The sequence below is a fragment of the Protopterus annectens genome, chromosome 12.part0 (assembly GCF_019279795.1).
Source record: "Protopterus annectens isolate FY-2018-M chromosome 12.part0, PAN1.0, whole genome shotgun sequence".
In the NCBI taxonomy this organism is placed as follows: domain Eukaryota; kingdom Metazoa; phylum Chordata; order Ceratodontiformes; family Protopteridae; genus Protopterus; species Protopterus annectens.
This window is the reverse complement of record NC_056746.1, coordinates 244,609,697-244,627,954: the sequence shown is the minus strand read 5'-3', so window position 1 is coordinate 244,627,954 and position 18,258 is coordinate 244,609,697. Positions and strand designations below refer to the sequence as shown.

General features: G+C 40.2%; 1 protein-coding gene across 2 annotated transcripts in view; it reads left to right on the top strand.

The window, feature by feature from the left end:
• The window catches only part of RHBDL1 (rhomboid like 1), a 2,391,317-nt gene extending 2,374,065 nt beyond the window's left edge, over nucleotides 1–17,252 (top strand). For both annotated transcript variants that reach the window (XM_044089306.1, XM_044089307.1), the window contains one exon: nucleotides 15,401–17,252. In XM_044089306.1, coding sequence (XP_043945241.1) covers nucleotides 15,401–15,672 — 272 coding nt within the window. In that variant the 3' untranslated portion in view covers nucleotides 15,673–17,252. The remainder of the gene's footprint in view (nucleotides 1–15,400) is intronic.
• The last annotated feature ends 1,006 nt before the right edge of the window (nucleotides 17,253–18,258 follow it).

The following is an 18,258-nucleotide window of genomic DNA, read 5'->3' as shown; positions in this document are numbered from 1 at the left end:
CTCCTGGACAAGGACACCAGTCTGGTGGACCTCTGCAATAAACAGGCTATACTACAGAAGTAGGACAGTGTTCCAGACAAACAGCAAATCCCATGAAGGGCAGACATCCATGACCACTATTAGTATGATACGTAGGTCCCTCATGACATCGTCCAAGGCTAACATCAGCAGGAGAATATGCAAGGATTCAAAAGATAACCACAAATCCTTCTTCGGGGATGTCAGGGATCTACGTGGTGACACACAGATTTGAACTGTTGGTAAAATATAGCACAAAATATGCTGACCCTACTGATATCGCCAACATCCTTGCAGATACATTCAGTGCATACTTTACCCACTAAAGAGCCCACAACACTACCCGAAAGGTACAGTATCCCACAAATCAGAGACACACAGGTGGAAATGGCCCTCTCTAACAGCAGAACACAGCATCAGTGGAGGCAGATGTTGTCCCAGACTGCATCTTGCAAACTGTACAAGACAACCTGTCCCCCACCTAATTAAGCTTTCCTACCTCAGCCTCTCCACAGGCTACATGCCCATACAATGGCATATGGCAATGGTTATTCCACTTCATCAAGGTGGAATCACAACTGACCATGGTAACTACCACCCCATAAGCCTGACTATCCTGGTCTGCAATGGTATGGTTCACATCCTCATGGCACTCATTAACAAAGACATTGTTAACCTCCAAACACGTGACCCATCCCAGGTCAGCTTGGTTGAGTGCAGTTCGTGCCTACTAAACCTGTTTGACATCTTACATACAGTCACCAAGATTTTAAATGACGGGGGAGATGGTTCACACATACTACCTGGACCTCGCCAAGGCTTTTGACACCATGCCCCACTAAGGTATTATTGATAAACACGCTAGCCTGTACATACACCCATACATCACAGGTTGGGTTGCCAACGGGCTTACACACAGAACCCACATGGTATGACTAGCGGTCTCCAGGTCCAACTCTTGACCAGTCATGACTGGTGTCCCACAGGACTCAGTCCTGGGAGCCCTATTGTTTGGCATATATATCTCAGAGGTACAGGCAAACACAGGTGGACTATGGCAGACCATGTTTGGCAATGACTGCGAACTGGGAGCCATGATTGATAGTCCAGCTGACACAGACATCCCTCAAGGGTCCTCACAGAGAACGTCACAGGGTGTCAACGTCACGGCCTCCAGCCAAGTGCCACTAACTGCATGGTCATTCCATTGTGGAATTGGCACCCACATATTAACACATAAGTGGCAGCCACTTTAATATGGACTTGGTAATGGGGTATCTGGGGACTAAGGTAGATAGTGATCTCCCCTTTGACAATCATATCTCCACAGTAGTTGGGACATCCTTCTATGTAGGCCATCTGATTACTAAAGGATTCCCATCTAGACATACTGGGGTTATAGTGCCCCTTTAGTCATCACTCATCAGTCCCATCATAGGGTATAATAACCCATGTGGGATGTACCTCAGAAGACACATCCAACAGCTGGGAGGTCAGAAATGTACCTCGCCAAGAGGAATACTGGCCTCCTACATATGGCCTATGCAGCCAGACTGAATAAACTCCTGCTTTACTCAGTGGCATCTCATTTACCCAGAGATGCTCTCCGCTGGCCAACACAGCCATGTCGAACTCAGGTTTGATGGATATGCTCCACCTATGGGAATCCATGTCACAGTGAGCCACACATTGTAGTGAGCTGAACCTTGCCACAACAATAATTGGAAGATGCTGGAGAGACAGCTTCCTGTCACAAACACTCCCCATACTTTGGAACAACATTCCTAACTACATTATACAGAGGCCCTCACTAACACTCTGCAAGAGAAACCTTGAAGAGTCGATAGGGAACAATAGATGCACCCCAGGGATTCCCACCATTGGCTCTGCTCCACAGAGGGACAGTTAATGAATCAATGGGATGGCAAAAGTTGACACATTTTGGCTGGGCTTATGAATGGCCTCTGGCAGTTGGCCAAGTACCTACCTATGAATCTATACACACAGTATCTGCATATGCTGATAGCTTAATTTACTGCTCAGGTGTTGACTTACCTTGTGCCAATGGCAGTTGTGTGTGCAATAGTTGAGGGCTGCCTATGTTGGATGCACACAGTAGACTGCCTATACATGACAATTTACAGATAGTCATGTGTGTCACATCCATTTTTATTGTGTGTGCAGGTGGAGAAAGGTGTCAGTCTCTAGGTGCTGACACTGTTAGTGTGTGTGCTATATGTTCCCTCTTTGCCAAGGCATGGGCATACTGGGCATGCCTCCGTCTGCCTACTGGGGCTGGCTCAGGGTGTTCGTGGTCTGAGTACCTCTGTGCCTGTGGGGCCCTTGGCAATGGTGGAGGGCTGTGAGGGCCTTCACCATTCTGTCCCTGCTGCAGCTGTTTCCGTAGGACCATATTGTGTAGCATGGCACATACTATAAAGATGTGGGCACATGTGCCTGTAGAGTATTGCAAGGCTTCACCAGATATGTCCAAGCAACAGAACCGTGATTTCAGCATCCCAAACACATGCTCTATGATGATTCTGGTTTGTGCGTGTGCCTCATTATGGCATTCCTGCATGGGTGTGTGGGCATTTCTGATGGGAGTCATCATCCACGGTTCCAGTGCATAGCCAGCATTCTTCACCAGGTGGCCATTTGGAATGTCCTCCCCTGGCAAATAACTAATACAGCTGTGAGGCATGCCAGATGTGGGTGTCATGATAGCTTTCAGGGCTGCCAGCACACACATCCATGATGCCCTGGGTATTGCACATGACCTGGCAGTTGATGGAGGGGTATCCCTTGCGGTTTATGTAGCGCCTACCCTGCTCAACGGGTGGTGGCTTGATGTGTATGTGCGTGCAGTCTATTGCACCCAATACCTCCAGGTATTCTGCCACAAGGTGGAAGAAATGCATATTGCTGGCCAACTCCTCCTGCGTTCGGGGGAAGTATATGTGCTCATTGGCATGTGGTAACATAGCATCCAGGAACTGGTGTAGTACCCTGGATGCTGATGCCTGTGAGATCCCCATGATTTTCCCAGTTGGTCTTTGAAAGATACCTGTAGCTAGTATTCTCAGGCTTACACATACCTTCGTATCCACTGGGATGGGTTCCCCTCTGTTTGTTCTGGCTCTGAGGCGTGGTCAGCACAGCTCCACAAGTTGCTGTAGGATGTCCCTGTCCACCCTATAATGCTCTACTATCTCCAGATCATGTAGCCCCTGGTAGGTTACCCTGGGTCTGAATCCTCTCCTCCTCCTCTGGTGCCTGAGGTGGTCGTGTGCATCATCCTTCACACCACCTTCAGTCTCGAATACATGCTGGTGGATCAAAGCTATGGCAGCCCCTAACTTGTACATAATAAAAGTTCCCCGTCTGTATACACCACTGGTGGTGTGAGGTGCTTTCACACTTTATAGTGTTGTGCTATGGATGCTGCTGATGTCAGTGGGTGTGTATGAGCTATTCCAGCTGCAGCGTGTCTTAATTATGGGTTTTGCAATGAGTACTGTAAGTGTGGGGCCTTTACTGTGGAGATCTACTTGCCTGCCTTGATTAATCTGTTGCCCTTTAATTCACTTTTAGACCTGGATCCCCTCCCATTATCAGGCATACATCCACCTGCCATCTTTCTTGTTTTGTACTTTCCCTACCCAGTCATGGCAAAATGTGCCTTGTAGCTGATATACTGCAAATCGGCTTTGTTCTCCTTTGACACTTTACTGTTTTCTTTGCAGTACAGCCCCTCCCCATTCCTGTTCTGCAGGTAGCTGCTTGCAGCCTTGTTAGCTGTTGCCAATGGCCCACTATAGGCTCCTAGGTGTTAATTAGTCATTTGTACTCCAATTTCACTGCTGCAGTATTTCCTTATTTCTTTCCTATATCCTTCCTGTTTCAGCTGCAGTGCACGCCGCACATACCCATTTACCGGGTTTACACGTGTTTTCATCTCCGTTCACAAGCATACTCGGTTACCTTGTGTACTCTCAGCTAAGCATAGCTATGACCAATTCAACACACCCCTATCTTGCAGCTTTGCCTAGCTAGGGGCAAACAGGTTTAGCAATACTTCAGTGTGCTTACAGCAATGGCTACACACCCCTCTCTTGATGTCATATTTATCTCAAGGGCACACCTCGGTGCTATAACGCTATGCTGTGAGGTGCATCCTTTCACCAGCGGGGAATCTGCGATTCACTATTTGCATGGCATTGCCTACTAATTCAAGCTACTGTGCATAACACTGTCACTGCCCCTTAGCAACCCTTGCGCCATAAGTATGGTGTAGCATGCCTGCCATTGACTATTATGGGGAAATCGTGATATGTGTTTCATTGCGGTTTTATTCTATATTTTTATATATTCCTTGCGATCCCCTTTGCGCACCGCTGCCCTGTGCTTCCACATCACGATAGTGCAACTATATATATTAAATGTTAATTTTATATTTTATACATGTTTTTTATGCCAATGGCTATATATTTAGCCATTGGCATATATTAACAATATAATACATGTGTTTGGTCGGCTGTCAAGGCTCCGATTTTATGTTTGCAAAAATATAAACCATTTTCTACTGTTTACATTTCTGCATGCTTACACTACACCTGCACCAATTCCTAAATCGCTACATACCTTCATTTGCATGCTACACTGCTGCACATGGGGTAATTAGCATACAAGGCTCGGGAGCTGTGTGGGCATAACGTACTCAGGTAGTGCATGTGGAAACAGCTCGTACCTGAATCGTTCGGTGGCCATATTTGGTGTTAGAACGCCGACGCTACACCTGCACCTGGCGCAAGCTTCATGAATCCCAGGGATAATCTATAAGATAAATTATCCTTTTAATATTGTTGTGTGTGTATCTATGATATATAAATCCAGTCTGATCATTATTTATTGTTTTGGATAGTGGTATTTTCATTCTGTTAGTTAATATTGTCATAAATATATTATAGCCATTATTTAATAATGATATAGGTCTATATGAGGGACAGAGGTTTGGAGATTTGTTTTCATTTAGGATTGGTGTGATTAAGGAATGTCTCTAAGAGGGTGGTATTAAAGCTTGTGACTGAATTTCTAATAGAGTTTTATGGAAGAGGGATAGTATCTATGAAGAAAAAAGTTTATATATTTCCATAATTATGCCATCTATACCTAGAGCTTTATTATTTTACCTTATTTTATTGTATCTGTAATTTCTTTGTAGGATATGGGTGCTTGCAGATCTAATTTTAAATTTTCTGGTATATTAGAACATTTTTCATCTAGATTTAATTGATCAATATGTATAATTTCTTTTTGAAAATGTTCCATATAGTGATTTCTATAGACATCAAGAATGACACCTATATCCAAGACATTTTCCCTTTCTTTTCATGGAAAGATACTTTTAATGTTATTAGCTTTTGATTGTATTTTGATTCTTGTGGATAAATTATGTAGATATTTGGGAGAAGTGGCCAAGGTATTATTTTTAGTTTTTCTAAAGCTAAACACATTGACTTATTTTGTTTTATATTACTTTATTTCATTTGTACATTTCATTCATCATCCAGAAAAATGCCCTGCACTACAAAATGTATTACTGCCCTATTGTCCGGCAAGGGAACTCCACTCAATTAACAAATTTGTATTACTTACAAATAAGTCAAATGTTGCAGGAGACTTGCTCTACTCCCAGTGCATTGCTAAACTCTAGAATAGTATCCCTATAGAAATAAAACTCTCCAACAAACTCAGTAGTTTTAAACCACTGCTTAAACCACATCTTAACAAGCCCTGGTCCTGAACATTCTCATCACAAGGTTAAGACTTTTTGTTCACTGTATGATACTCTTGAAATACTCTCTTTAAACACAATACTCTCAACTTCTGACTGAAATGACAAAACAATTTTTATACATAACTGCTACCTGTACAATCCTTTAAGTTGCATGAGAGCTTTCTCTTTAGTAACTTCTTCCTCTAGAAGGTATAAATACAACTATTGTTTGTGTATAAATGTATATAGAAATGTAACCACTTTGTGTTTAACTGGACCTTAGTATAATGCAATGTAAGCAAATGGAGCTTTTCTCCCCGGGCCTGTACTGACCATGGGTATTACTCGGTCGGAGGTTTCCTAGTAAACAAATATAAATAAATAATAATAATAACAAAATATATATTTTTTTTATCAAGAGAGTCCGATTGGTCAGTAAGTCATTTTTGGTGGATGACTGGGGATAAAGTTGTAGTTTGTAAAAATATTCTGAATGATCTCATGGTGCACATCAGAAAAATCAGTCACAGTATTGTAGTAAAGAAGAAAAAGAAAAAAACAAAAGGAAAAAGGAAAAAATGAACTGTTAGTATATGAGGGCTATGTAGGATTGTATAAGATACACATGTAGAAGCAATTTATTACAAGGACGTATGTACTAGGGGTACAATGCATAGGTGAAGCGAGCAGTTTTAAATGTTGCAAACTGACAGGTAACAATTAGAAATTTGCATACAGTGTCAGTTAGAAAAGAGAAAAAATAGAGCAGTGATGGCTGTTAGACACAAAGAAGTTCTTCTCTAATTTTGAGACATTGCTGGAAAAGTGTGCATCAACATGCTTATTGCGTGAGTGAAGATGGCAGTAAGCAATGTGTTTGCAGTTCCTTGGTGCCAGTTGAGAGTATGCCAGTGAATAAGAATTTGGAATGGGGCACCTTTGTTTACATTATGAAAGACTGAGTGCATAGTAGTGATAAGCATACCTCTCAGCTGTACAGAATTTCAATGAATGTCCAAATTTCTGCCTCATATTTTTGGTCAGTTTTTCATAAATTTATGGAAATAATGAAAACCAGCTGATGAAACCACAACAAAAACAAACCAGGAATCAGCAGGCTGAAGAAATCTTCCAATGTAGCAGCAAAACACACGATTTATTCACATAGAAAACACACAATAATCCAAAAAAGTAAGCGCTTTTGTTTAAACTCTGTTAAACTTCATCAGACAATTCTAAAACCATGCCTCACTTCCTTTTATATGCATACAAATGAATTAATTGAACACCTTGTTAACCCATTAGTTGATAGTGCCCCCTATCATACTTGATGCAACATTACAAATATTACATTTGTTAACTTACATCAGCCAAAATATATGTCATTAAAAATGCAAACTTGCAATTGAAAATCTAAGATGCTCATGAACAACCATTTAGATAAGCAAACTTTCAAAAATGCATTAATATATATCTAGATATTAAATACTAAAAGATGTAATACTAAAACTACTTAGTTGCAAAACAAATAACTGAATGCATAAAAATGTTTTATATATATATATATATATATATATATATATATAATATATAAAAAATATCTCATTAAATACGTATGCATATAAAAATTTATTAAATACGTATGTATATAAAAATGTATTTGAAAGCACTTACTTTTATGGATTATTGTGTGTTTTCTATGTGAATAAAGCATGCGTTTTGCTGTTATATTGGAAGATTTCTTCAGCCTGCTGATTTCTGGTTCATTTTTGTTGTGGTTTCATAAATTTATGGTTTTCTGGCAAATTATTAAAGACTGAAGTTAGAAGATAATGACAGACATTTGAGTTTCAGACTTCATACCCTTCAGAAAATTCATGCTTATGCAAAACCTGTTATTCTATAGGTTCATAGGTAGGTACTAGGCTATATGCCCACGGGCATTTATAAGCCTAGCCAGAGTGTGTCGGCTATCGCCACCCCATTGATTAATTAACTGATCCTCTGTCAAGCAGAGCCAATGAAGTGATCCCAGGGGTGTATTTTCTGTTACCCATCCACTCGTTAAGGTTTCTCTTGAAGAGTGTTAGTGAGGGGCTCTGCCTAATGTAGTTTGGAATTTTGTTCCAAAACATGGGAAGTCTCTGTGACAGGATTCTATCCCTCCAGCATGTTCTATTTATTGTTGTGGTGAGGTTTAGCTCACTAGAGCACGTGGGCTCACAGTGACTTGGATTTCTTTAGGTGGAGCATGTCCATCAATTCTGAGTTGGACATGGCTTTGTAAGTCAGGCAGAGATCACCTCTGAGTAAGCGATATGCCACTGAGTATAGCTGGAGTTTTTTCAGTCGGGCTGCATAGGACATATGTTTGAGGCCAATAATCCTCTTGGTGAGGTACTTTTGTGGTCTCTCCAGCTGTTGGAAGTGTCTTTTGAGGTACATCCCAAATGGGACATTGTACTCAATGATGGGTCTGATGAGTGATGAGTAGAGGGGCACTATAACCTCTTTATTTCTAGATGTGAACCCTTTAGTAATTAGATGGGCCACATAGAAGGATTTCCTAACTACTTTGGCAATATGATTGTCAAAGGAGAGATTACTATCTACCTGGGTCCCCAGATCTCTTATTACCTTTTCTGTATTAAGGGGGCTGCCACCTATGTAGTAATTCGTGGGTGTTTTGTTTTTCCCAAATGGGATGACTATGCATTTTTTGGCATTTAGCTTGAGGCCATGACTTTGACATCAGGTGTCTGTCTCAGTAAGGCCCTTTTGGAGGATGTCCGTGTCAGCCGGAGAGTCAATTATGGCTCCCAGTTTGCAGTCATCGGCGAACTTGGTTAGCCATAGTCCTCCTGTGTTTGCCTATACTTCTGAGAAGTATATACCGAACAGTAGGGGTCCCAGGATTGAGCCTTGCGGGACACCACTTGTGACTGGTTTAGAGTCGGACCTGGAGCCCGCTATTCTTACCATGTGTGTTCTGTCTATAAGCTAGTTGGCAGCCCATCTCATGACGTAGGGGTTTATGTTCAGGCTGGTGAGTTTTTCTGTAATACCTGAGTGGGGAATGGTGTCAAAAGCCTTGGCAAGGTCAAGGTAGGCTGTGTGAACAACCTTTCCCTCATCTATGGCCTTGGTGACTGTCTCAAAGAAGTCAATCAAGTTTAGTAGGCATGATCTGCCCCTAACAAAGCCAAACTGGGTCGGGTTAAGTGTTTGGAGGTTCCTAATGACTTTGTTAATGAGTTCCATGATGATGCGCTCCATAGCCTTGCAGATCAGGCTAGTCAGGTTTATGAGGCGATAGGCAAGAGTTACCAGGGTCAGTTGTGGCCTCTCCTTTGTGAAGTGGAATAACCGCTGCTGTGCGCCATTCTATGGGCATGTAGCCTGTGGAGACGCTGAGGTTGAGCAGCGTGTTTAGGTGGAGGGGTTAGTTTGTTCTGTAGTTCATGCAAGACGCAGCCTGGGACACCATCTGGCCCCACTGACGCTGTGTTTTTGGGTTTTGAAAGGGCTATTTTCACCTGTGTCTGTGATTTCTGGGACACTACACTTTTCTGGTATTGTGGGCCCTTTTGGGGGTGAGAGGGTGGTGAAGTTTGCACTGAATCTATCTGCCAGGATGTTGGCAATATCAGTAGGTTCAGTAGATTTTGTGCTATTTTGCACTAGTTCAGTGCATATCTGCGAGTTGTCACTTAGATTCTTAACATGGCTAAAGAAGGCTTTGTGGTTATCTTTTGAATCCTTGGCTATTTTTCTTTCGAAGTTAGCCTTGGATGATTTTATGAGTGACCTTATTTTCTTACTGATACTGATCAGGGATGTCTTTTCTTCTTGGGATTTGCTTTTTTTCTAAATAGTTTCCTCCTACTATTGTATAGCCTGTTTATGGCAGGGGTCCATCAGACTGGTTTCCTTCTCTTAGAGGAGTGAGTCTTGGTTTGGCTAGGGATGGCACAATCCATGCATCCTTGTAGGTGCTCATAGGGTGCATTTGTAAAGGTTTCTGCATCTTGGGTAGTGTTATCCTTTAGCGTGGGGGCTGTGAAACTTACCACCTCTGTCTTAAGTAAGGTGAAGTTTGCTTTAGAAAAGTTTTTTACTGTGGTTTCCTTAGTTGGGGGTGGTGGTGGGGTGTGGACATCCAGAGTGATTAGTTTATGATCTGATCTAACTAGTGACGGGTTGACCTCCAGTGTAGAACACCTGTCACTCATGTTTGTGATGACCAGGTTCAATATGTTTTCACCTCTGGTAGGGGAGCTTACCAGCTTTTCCAGGGCATTTTAGTTGATGAATTCCAGGAAACTCTGGGCCTGGGAGTTTGTACTCGAGTAGTTTTCCCAGGTAATGGTAGGGTAATTGAAATCTCCCAATATCAGAGTGTTCGGTAGGACCTTCATGTTTTCCAGTGTCTCCAGAAAGGTGGAGTGGTGGTCCTGGGTCATGGAGGGTGATCTGTAGCAGGTCACAATTTGCATTGCAGATTTGCCCGATGTTAGTTGCACATGGATGATCTCAGAGGTATCATGCTGCGCCACTAACCTGGAGATGTGAGTATCCTTGATGAATATAGATACACCCCCTTCTTTTGTGTTTCGGTCCATGTTCTGTGGCCGAAACGTGTGGTACGAGTTGTAGCCTGGTAGTGCTGGGGTGATCTCTGGAGCCTTGAACCAGGTTTCGGTTACTGCACAGATGTCGATGTTTTCCATACTGAAGAGTGCTTCAAGCATGTGCATTTTGAGACTTAAACTCCTGGCGATGAGTAGCATAACCCTCAGTTTTTTTATTAATTGTGCTGTTTACGGAGGTGGGTTTGACTTTTGAGCCTTGCCTAAAAAAGGCACTATGGGGGTAGCAAGAGCCTTGGCCAGTACTCGAAAGCCTATGGTTTAGTTTATAAGAGCAATATTTAAAAAATTGTCCCTATTTTTGGGCCTTCGTCCTGCTTTTATTTATGGCTTTCTCCAGATTTCTTGCTCTAAGAGGTTGGGAAGTATGGTCATTATGTGCAAGTTCTTCGCCTGTGCACTCTGTCAATGTCTGGATCATCAGACTGGAGGTCTTTAGAGGGGATTTGTTTTCAAAATCTAGTATATTATTAAGGAAACAAAGGTGAAAAGATAGTTATGCCTGGTCACTGTACAGTATAAGAACTCTGAGCACTACCCTGCATGTCTGTACTTTGTAGTTAAAGTGCTGAATTCACAGATTCCAAGATGGCTGCACTCTCAAAATCAGGTTGATAAGAGCTCTCACAAAGTGAAAAAGAACATATGTATGAAAAAAAGCCTTTAAAAGCTATCATCACCACATAGTCTGGATGCCATCAAAGAAGAAATCTGGAGAAAATAATAGAAAATTAACTGGAAAAGGAGAAGAAAAATCTCTAGTTCAGAAAGAAGACAGGGTACACAAAGAAAACCTAATCTTTCCTACTATACCAGAGAAAATGGAAGAAATGCACTGCATTAATTTTATGTAACTATAAATAAGCAACTGGACTGTGTATTCCACAGCAGGATCTGTTAATTGAAAGGTTATACCATGTGTACACTCCAAGTCTGGCAGTGAAAAACAAAGACCTATATTAGTAAAGATGCACTCTTACCAGCAGAAGAGCTGCTACTGGCAAATTTATGTCAGATCAGAAAGTTATTAAAATTGTGGCACCAGAGTATTTGTTGAAATGATCAGTTACTATACACAAGGCAGAGAAAATGTGAGTTTATCTGTGCAATCCGAGGATGTTGAAATGCAGGTGTGTGATTCAAGTTGCTACTGTGAACTGTACTTCCAATATTTTTCATAGAGGCTCAAAGAAATTGTAGGGTGCAGAACTGCCCAAGTGAATAGGATCACATAAGAAATTAATAAAACATATTTACAGATACAATGAATACAAGAACATCCTAAAACACACACGCACACTATATATATATATATATATATATATATATATATATATATATATATATATATATTTCCTGTTTGCACACCATGTGGTACATCAGGCAATGAACACCTTTCAGCACTCATTGTTTCTGTAGCAATTATGGGTTTTACAGGCTCAGGTTGGTAGCCCAAGGCTCAACCCTCCTCAGTGGGTGCACCACACACACTTGCATGCACAGTGTCCAGTCCACCTACTTCATACCTTTAGAATGTGGGAGAAAACCGGGGCACCCAGAGGAAGCCCATACAAATGCAGGGGGTACATGCAGACTCCATACAGAAGGCACACCAGCTGAGAAATGAACCGGAGAACCTCTTGCTGTGAGGTGACAATGCTAACTGCTACACCACAGTGCCACATATATATATATATATATATATATATATATATATATATATATATATGTGTGTGTGTGTGTGTAACTTTAAAATAGGAAAAGTCTGTGGGCTTAGCTATCTATTTAGGGCTACTGCTATATGGAGGGGTAAATTCCCTTTTTGAAAAGTGTATGTAGATTTTTGTGTTTGATGTGAGTTAGAATGTTTAGGGGTTAAAAATAAAAATGTACTTAGATTTTGTTTCTTGTGTGCTTTTATTGAAGTAAACAGCCTGAAAAAACGAGACATGGGTTCAAACAGAGATGAGAAACAACAAATGCATCCAAGATCAGCCTGCCAAGATTAATGCATGAGTGTAAGTTGCAAGCTAGGAATGTATATTCAAAATAAGTATTATGCAGAATATGTGAAAGCAATAGCATCTAATCAGAATACCTGCCTTATCAATTATATCATGGAATGTGAATGACATTGTAGGTATGACCAAAAAGCATGGAGTATTGATTTATATTAAAAAGTACAGGGTGCAAATATTTTTCTAGGAGACGCATTTGGATAGAAATGGGTATGTGAATTTGACAAAGAAAGGCTTTCACTTTAGTATTCTGCAGAGTATCAGTCTCAAAAGAAAGGGGAAATAATATTGATCCCACAAGGGGCTCTAATAGTGAAAACAGAAAAAGAAAGACAATAATGATTGGGTTTGTGGTAATAAGTGGTTATTATCGGGGAAGGAAAGGTGCAATGGTGTGTATTTATATTCCACTTATAACCACTGTTATGCAGATTAAGAAAATTAAGTTGGAAGTTGTTAACTTTGGATATAGAGTAAAACTGTTTTTAGTCTCTTTAGTATTATAGGCAGGTCAGGCATATTTTTATCAACCAGAGGAGAAATTGTGTACTATAATCACTAAAGAGTTGAATGGATTTATTTGGGGGTAAAGGGGCAAAAGTTGTCTGCTAAGTTGTTTCTCACTATAAAACATGGTAGTTTAGGATTTCCCGATTTTAAGGAATGCTTTATAACTATATAGTTAAGGCTCATACACATAACACAAGCAGAAAGTTACAAATCAAAGTGGAAAGGAATGATGCCAAGATGTGTGTGTGTGTGTGGGGGGGGTCACAAAACAAGGAGAAAATAGGATTTTGGGTGTAGGCCCTTAAGAAAAAGAAGAACAGCAGGAAGTATTTTAAGAAATAAGTCAACAAGGGAATTGGGAAAAGAGATTTTACCAATAGGTATGACTGCAAGTAGAGGAATAGAAAATAGACAAGAGGGGTCTGTCATTTTATTAGATAAAAGGAACCAAGGTATTGAAAGCAAATAACCATGGAGGGAAAGGTAATAAACTGAGATGAGGTGAAAGAGAAGTCTGGACTGCAGGTTAGAGATAGCGTATAAGCAAAGAGAAAAGGATGGGGGTGCTAAGTGAAAGACCAACTCTTGTTGAGTATTTAGTTGCATCTAGAACAGAAGCTACTGTTAAAAAGGGATAACAAGTAGCGCATATAGAATAATGCGTGATAATTAAAAGAAACTATCAGAAGATGATAGAGAAGACTGGGAAGACAGATTAGAAAGACAATATACAAAGGAACAGTGGGAGGGAATTTGTATGTCTCCCAGGTTTGCAACAAAGTCTAGAAAGTTTAGGATTTTTGCATGGAAGTGTTTGCATGAGTATTTTTATCCCATAATCTTACTTCATCATAATTCTTTGGTAGATAGTAAAAGCTGGAGGTGTGATGAGAAACTAGGGACATTTTTTTAAATGTAATCAACTGGTAGATTTAAAAAAGCCTCTATATAGTATGTCATTCGAAATGTTGCTGGGGGGGGGGGGGCAAATGATTGTGCCTAAGGAAATTATTTTTTTGAGCTGGGATATAGAAACCAAATTGCCTTGATGTAACTAAGTCTAATGGTACTGCCTGTCAAAAAAGTATTACTACAAAACAGAACTCAAAACCTAAACGAATCATAACTATTTTGAATAATGTAAAGGAGATTCAATAACTGTGGGTGGGATCTTTAGAAAAGGGAAGAAGCAAACTACATAGAAATAATTGGAATCTGTGAGAACAATGTATGCACAATAATGAAAAGGAGAAATAGAATTTAAGGGAAGTCAGGACATGAGCAATTTATGTAATTCTGGAATGAATTATAATTGTTAAAAAATAAAACATATATGCATAATGCATGAAAATAAAAACTGCTTACAATAATTTGTTTCTTGTTAATGTTTCTGTACCCATGTCACTGTTCAAAATATGTAAATTTAATAAAGGTGTTTTTAAAAAGTTCTGAATTCTCACACTGTTTCTTAAAGATTCATGCATTTGGCTTCCTGGACTGAGTCTTATAAGGATATGATTCCAATTAATTTGCTCTTCTTTATTTCTGGCTGTGAAACTGTGACCTAGCCTCCACCCTGCTTTTGGTGTACACTTCCCTTCTCCTGTGCAGAGTATAGGAGAGGGGGTATCCTTTTTACACCAGTCTTAAGCCAATATTAGTGGCTCTATTCAGGTCAGTTTGATGGGTGGTGGAGTTCTGAGACAGCCCTCTCCTCAGCACCTCCACCAACATCCAGACTTTTGTTCCAACTTCCCTCAGTTTTCTCCATGTGTAGCAAGATGTGATGCCATCTCATCATTCACACCCCTCCTGCCAGTAATTCTCGATGTCTGCTGTCTCATGGGTGACTTCTACCTCTCTCCAGTCTCTACTAGGTGAAGAATACCTGCTGACACAACTCCCCCACCATCTCCATATAATAGAACTATGATCTCAGCATTCAGCTGTTCAGACTATCTTGCCTGAGGTGACACAATGCCAGCCAGGGTTCACGCTCAAACTATGGTAATAAACTCTGTTGATGAACACTTGTCTATGCTTTAGGGAGTTAGTATCTTTGCAGAGACTGGTAACACTGCATTATTATTATTTTAACTGAAGTACAACTGATGCCCTTGTAAAGTAAATAATGAAATATGTTAATCTTGATCATTTCACTGAAGCTGCAGTACATATTGCATTTTAGGAGATTTGAGCATAGTTTCTAAAAATAACAGTGTATATATTTTACTTAACCCTGTGGGGAATTAATGAATTACTGAATCTGGAAAATGTATCAAAATCAAATCCAGTATTTATGAAAAAAGACACCTAGATTTTTTTTTTTTAAATAATAGTTGCATAAGAAGAAAATGAACTGTAATGTATTAGTTGTTGTTTGGTAACAATAATGGCTGATACATATGCTTTTTTTAACCTTACAGTGAGCTCTGAGGTAGGACGGGCAGTTTGGCTTCGTTTTTCTCCTCCACTGCCCTCACTGGGTCCACAGCCCAGCTTCATGGCACACCTCGCAGGTGCCATTGTTGGAATCAGCATGGGTCTTATCATCTTGCGCAGTTACGAAGAGAACCTCCATGACCAGTGTGCCTGGTGGGTCGTGATGCTTTCCTATGCCACCTTTCTCATCTTTGCTATCTTCTGGAACATTTTTGCCTATGATCTTCTTGGGGTACAGATTCCTCCTGCACCATAGCACCCAAACTCTGGCCCCTGGGTAGTGTGTGCCAGATGAGAAAAAATGAAAATAAAAGACTCTAGTATCCACCAGAGTAAGCAATGGAGTTTCTGACCAGCATGAACTGGTTTTAAATGGGCTGTGTTGGATATTTGTGCCATTCTGTCAGGTACAGAGCTGCAACAAACACTGTCCTGTATTTTTTTAAAGATCTTGAGATATACGCAGTAATTTTACCTCACTCTTTGTAGCAAACCATTCATACTATGATACATTTTGTTTACCTGAGTGAAGAATGTAACCTGAATTTGAATGTAAATGATGTGTCTCCTGTTTTTAATGCCTATACAGTCATTTCCATTACACTGATCATTCCAAGAGCGATAAATGGCTGTAATAGCCAGTGGCAACAATGCACAGAGTTTGAAACTAGTAAGTTGAAGCTGGATCAGTAACTCAGTGATGGGATTTGATACTGCCATGTGACACTCTGGCTCATGCTTGAGTGTGGGAATCCTATACCGAGGTTGGTGTGGACTTGAAAATCTCATCTCATATAGAGGATACAAATAGATTATCTGGTATGTACATGGCCATTTTTCATGCCAGTTATATTGTGGTATCAGCATTGCCTTCTGTAGCCATGGTTGTTCTGAAGGCACATATACAAGATGCAAGCTTAAGTGCTTATGAATTGGGTTCATTTAGTAACCCATATGCCAGGATGGTGTCCAGAAAGAGACAAAGATAAAGTCAACAGGTTTGGTCAGCTTGCCTTCCTTAGGTTAGGGGAGTGGTGGGGGTCTTCCAGGGTCACTCCAATAGTACCCCCTGCTGGAAACTGTAGGAATTACAGAAGGAGGTGCGATAAGAAATGAGGGGGGAGGGAAGACACCTTATGCTTTGTGCAGATTTGGAAGTGATAATGAGTCAGCCCCTTAAACAGAGCCACTGCACACTCTCCTTTGAGGAAATATACATGGGTAGGGTAAGGTGATGCCTCCAGATACTCAGTATGATGACAACAGTTATCGATACCTCAACTCTCATCCCAGTCATGGAGAAGGAATTACTCATGAGTCACAGTACCAGAATGATACCATATCGTCATCTGGATATATGTTAATTAATAGTGGAAATAAAGGGATTTCTTAAGGCACCATGAGTGTTATCTGCAACCTCAATGATTGCTAAGCATTGGCAGGTCAAGATAGAAAATAAAAAGCAGATTTCCATCTTGCAAACAATGGTGTTATTAAAGCAGTGAATACTGTTGCTTCTGTCTTGAGGATCTCAGATCCATTAGCCAAGCCCACTTACTGTTTACTCCAATGTTTAAACAACCAGAAGAGCCTTATCCATTGGTGCTGTAATGACAGGTGCTTATTTAACCTTTCTTGTATTACAAAGCTGTTGTTAAAGACACTGAATGCTTCTCTTCATTCTGAATCTGATGCCTTTTCTTTGTCCCATTTTTGAATTTGAGAATTTAACGATGATCATGGGTCCTCATCATACCATGTAATGTAATTCATTGTTTATAACAATGTGTAAGACTAATCATTAAAGAGGGCTACATGTCCTCAACTAGAAATGGGTCTTCTGTTTTACAACATGTTTGCATTATTTTAAATTTCATTTTATTTAACACAATGAGACATCTAATACCAGAGTATATGACTGTGTGCATTGTCTATTACATTATCTGACAGAAGCTATATTTAGAGCAGATAAATTGTTTCTGATTGGCACACAAGAGTTAGCTGGGTGAACCATAACAGATGTTACATCTACAGAGTGTTCTGCATATCTGACTTTAGAATTAACAAATGCATTCACCATTAAACATTATCTTGAGATGGTTATTGCTAAACTTCTAAAAACTGTACAGTCATGGTAATCTTTGCCCCCCCACCCCCCTCATATACACAGACGCACATTTCTTTGACATGTTAAGATGCTTAATAAATAGTACACTGAGACAATATGTGTCATAAACTTCATGAATCTCCAGGAACTTCTATATATCACATTGCATTCAAATCACTGTGGTTAGCTCATTAACATTTAAAGTTACTTGCCCACATTAAACATCCTTTTAAATTATTTCTCTCTCCCTCTCGCTGTATATATATAATATATATCATACACACACACACATATAGATATATATATATATATATATATATATAAAACATCCTCTTTAATTCTCTCGCTATATATATATATATATATATATATATATATATATATATATATATATATATATATCTTCATATCTTCATATCTTTTTCTTCTTTTGGCTGCACCTATTAGGGGTCACCACAGCAGATGATTGGTCTGCAGAATGAGTGGCAGTAGAGTTTTACAGTGTCGAGTTTTTAGCCCGGCACCCAACCTTCCTCAGAAGGCACACACACGCACACATTCACACCTAGGGCCGATTTAGAATATCCAATCCACCTGTAGCACATCTAGAGAATGTGGGAAGAAATCAGAGCAACAGGAGGAAACCCATGCAAACACAGGGAGGACATGCAGACTCTGTACAGAAGGCACCCCAGCCAAGAGGCAACAATGCTAACTGCTACACCACTGTGCTGA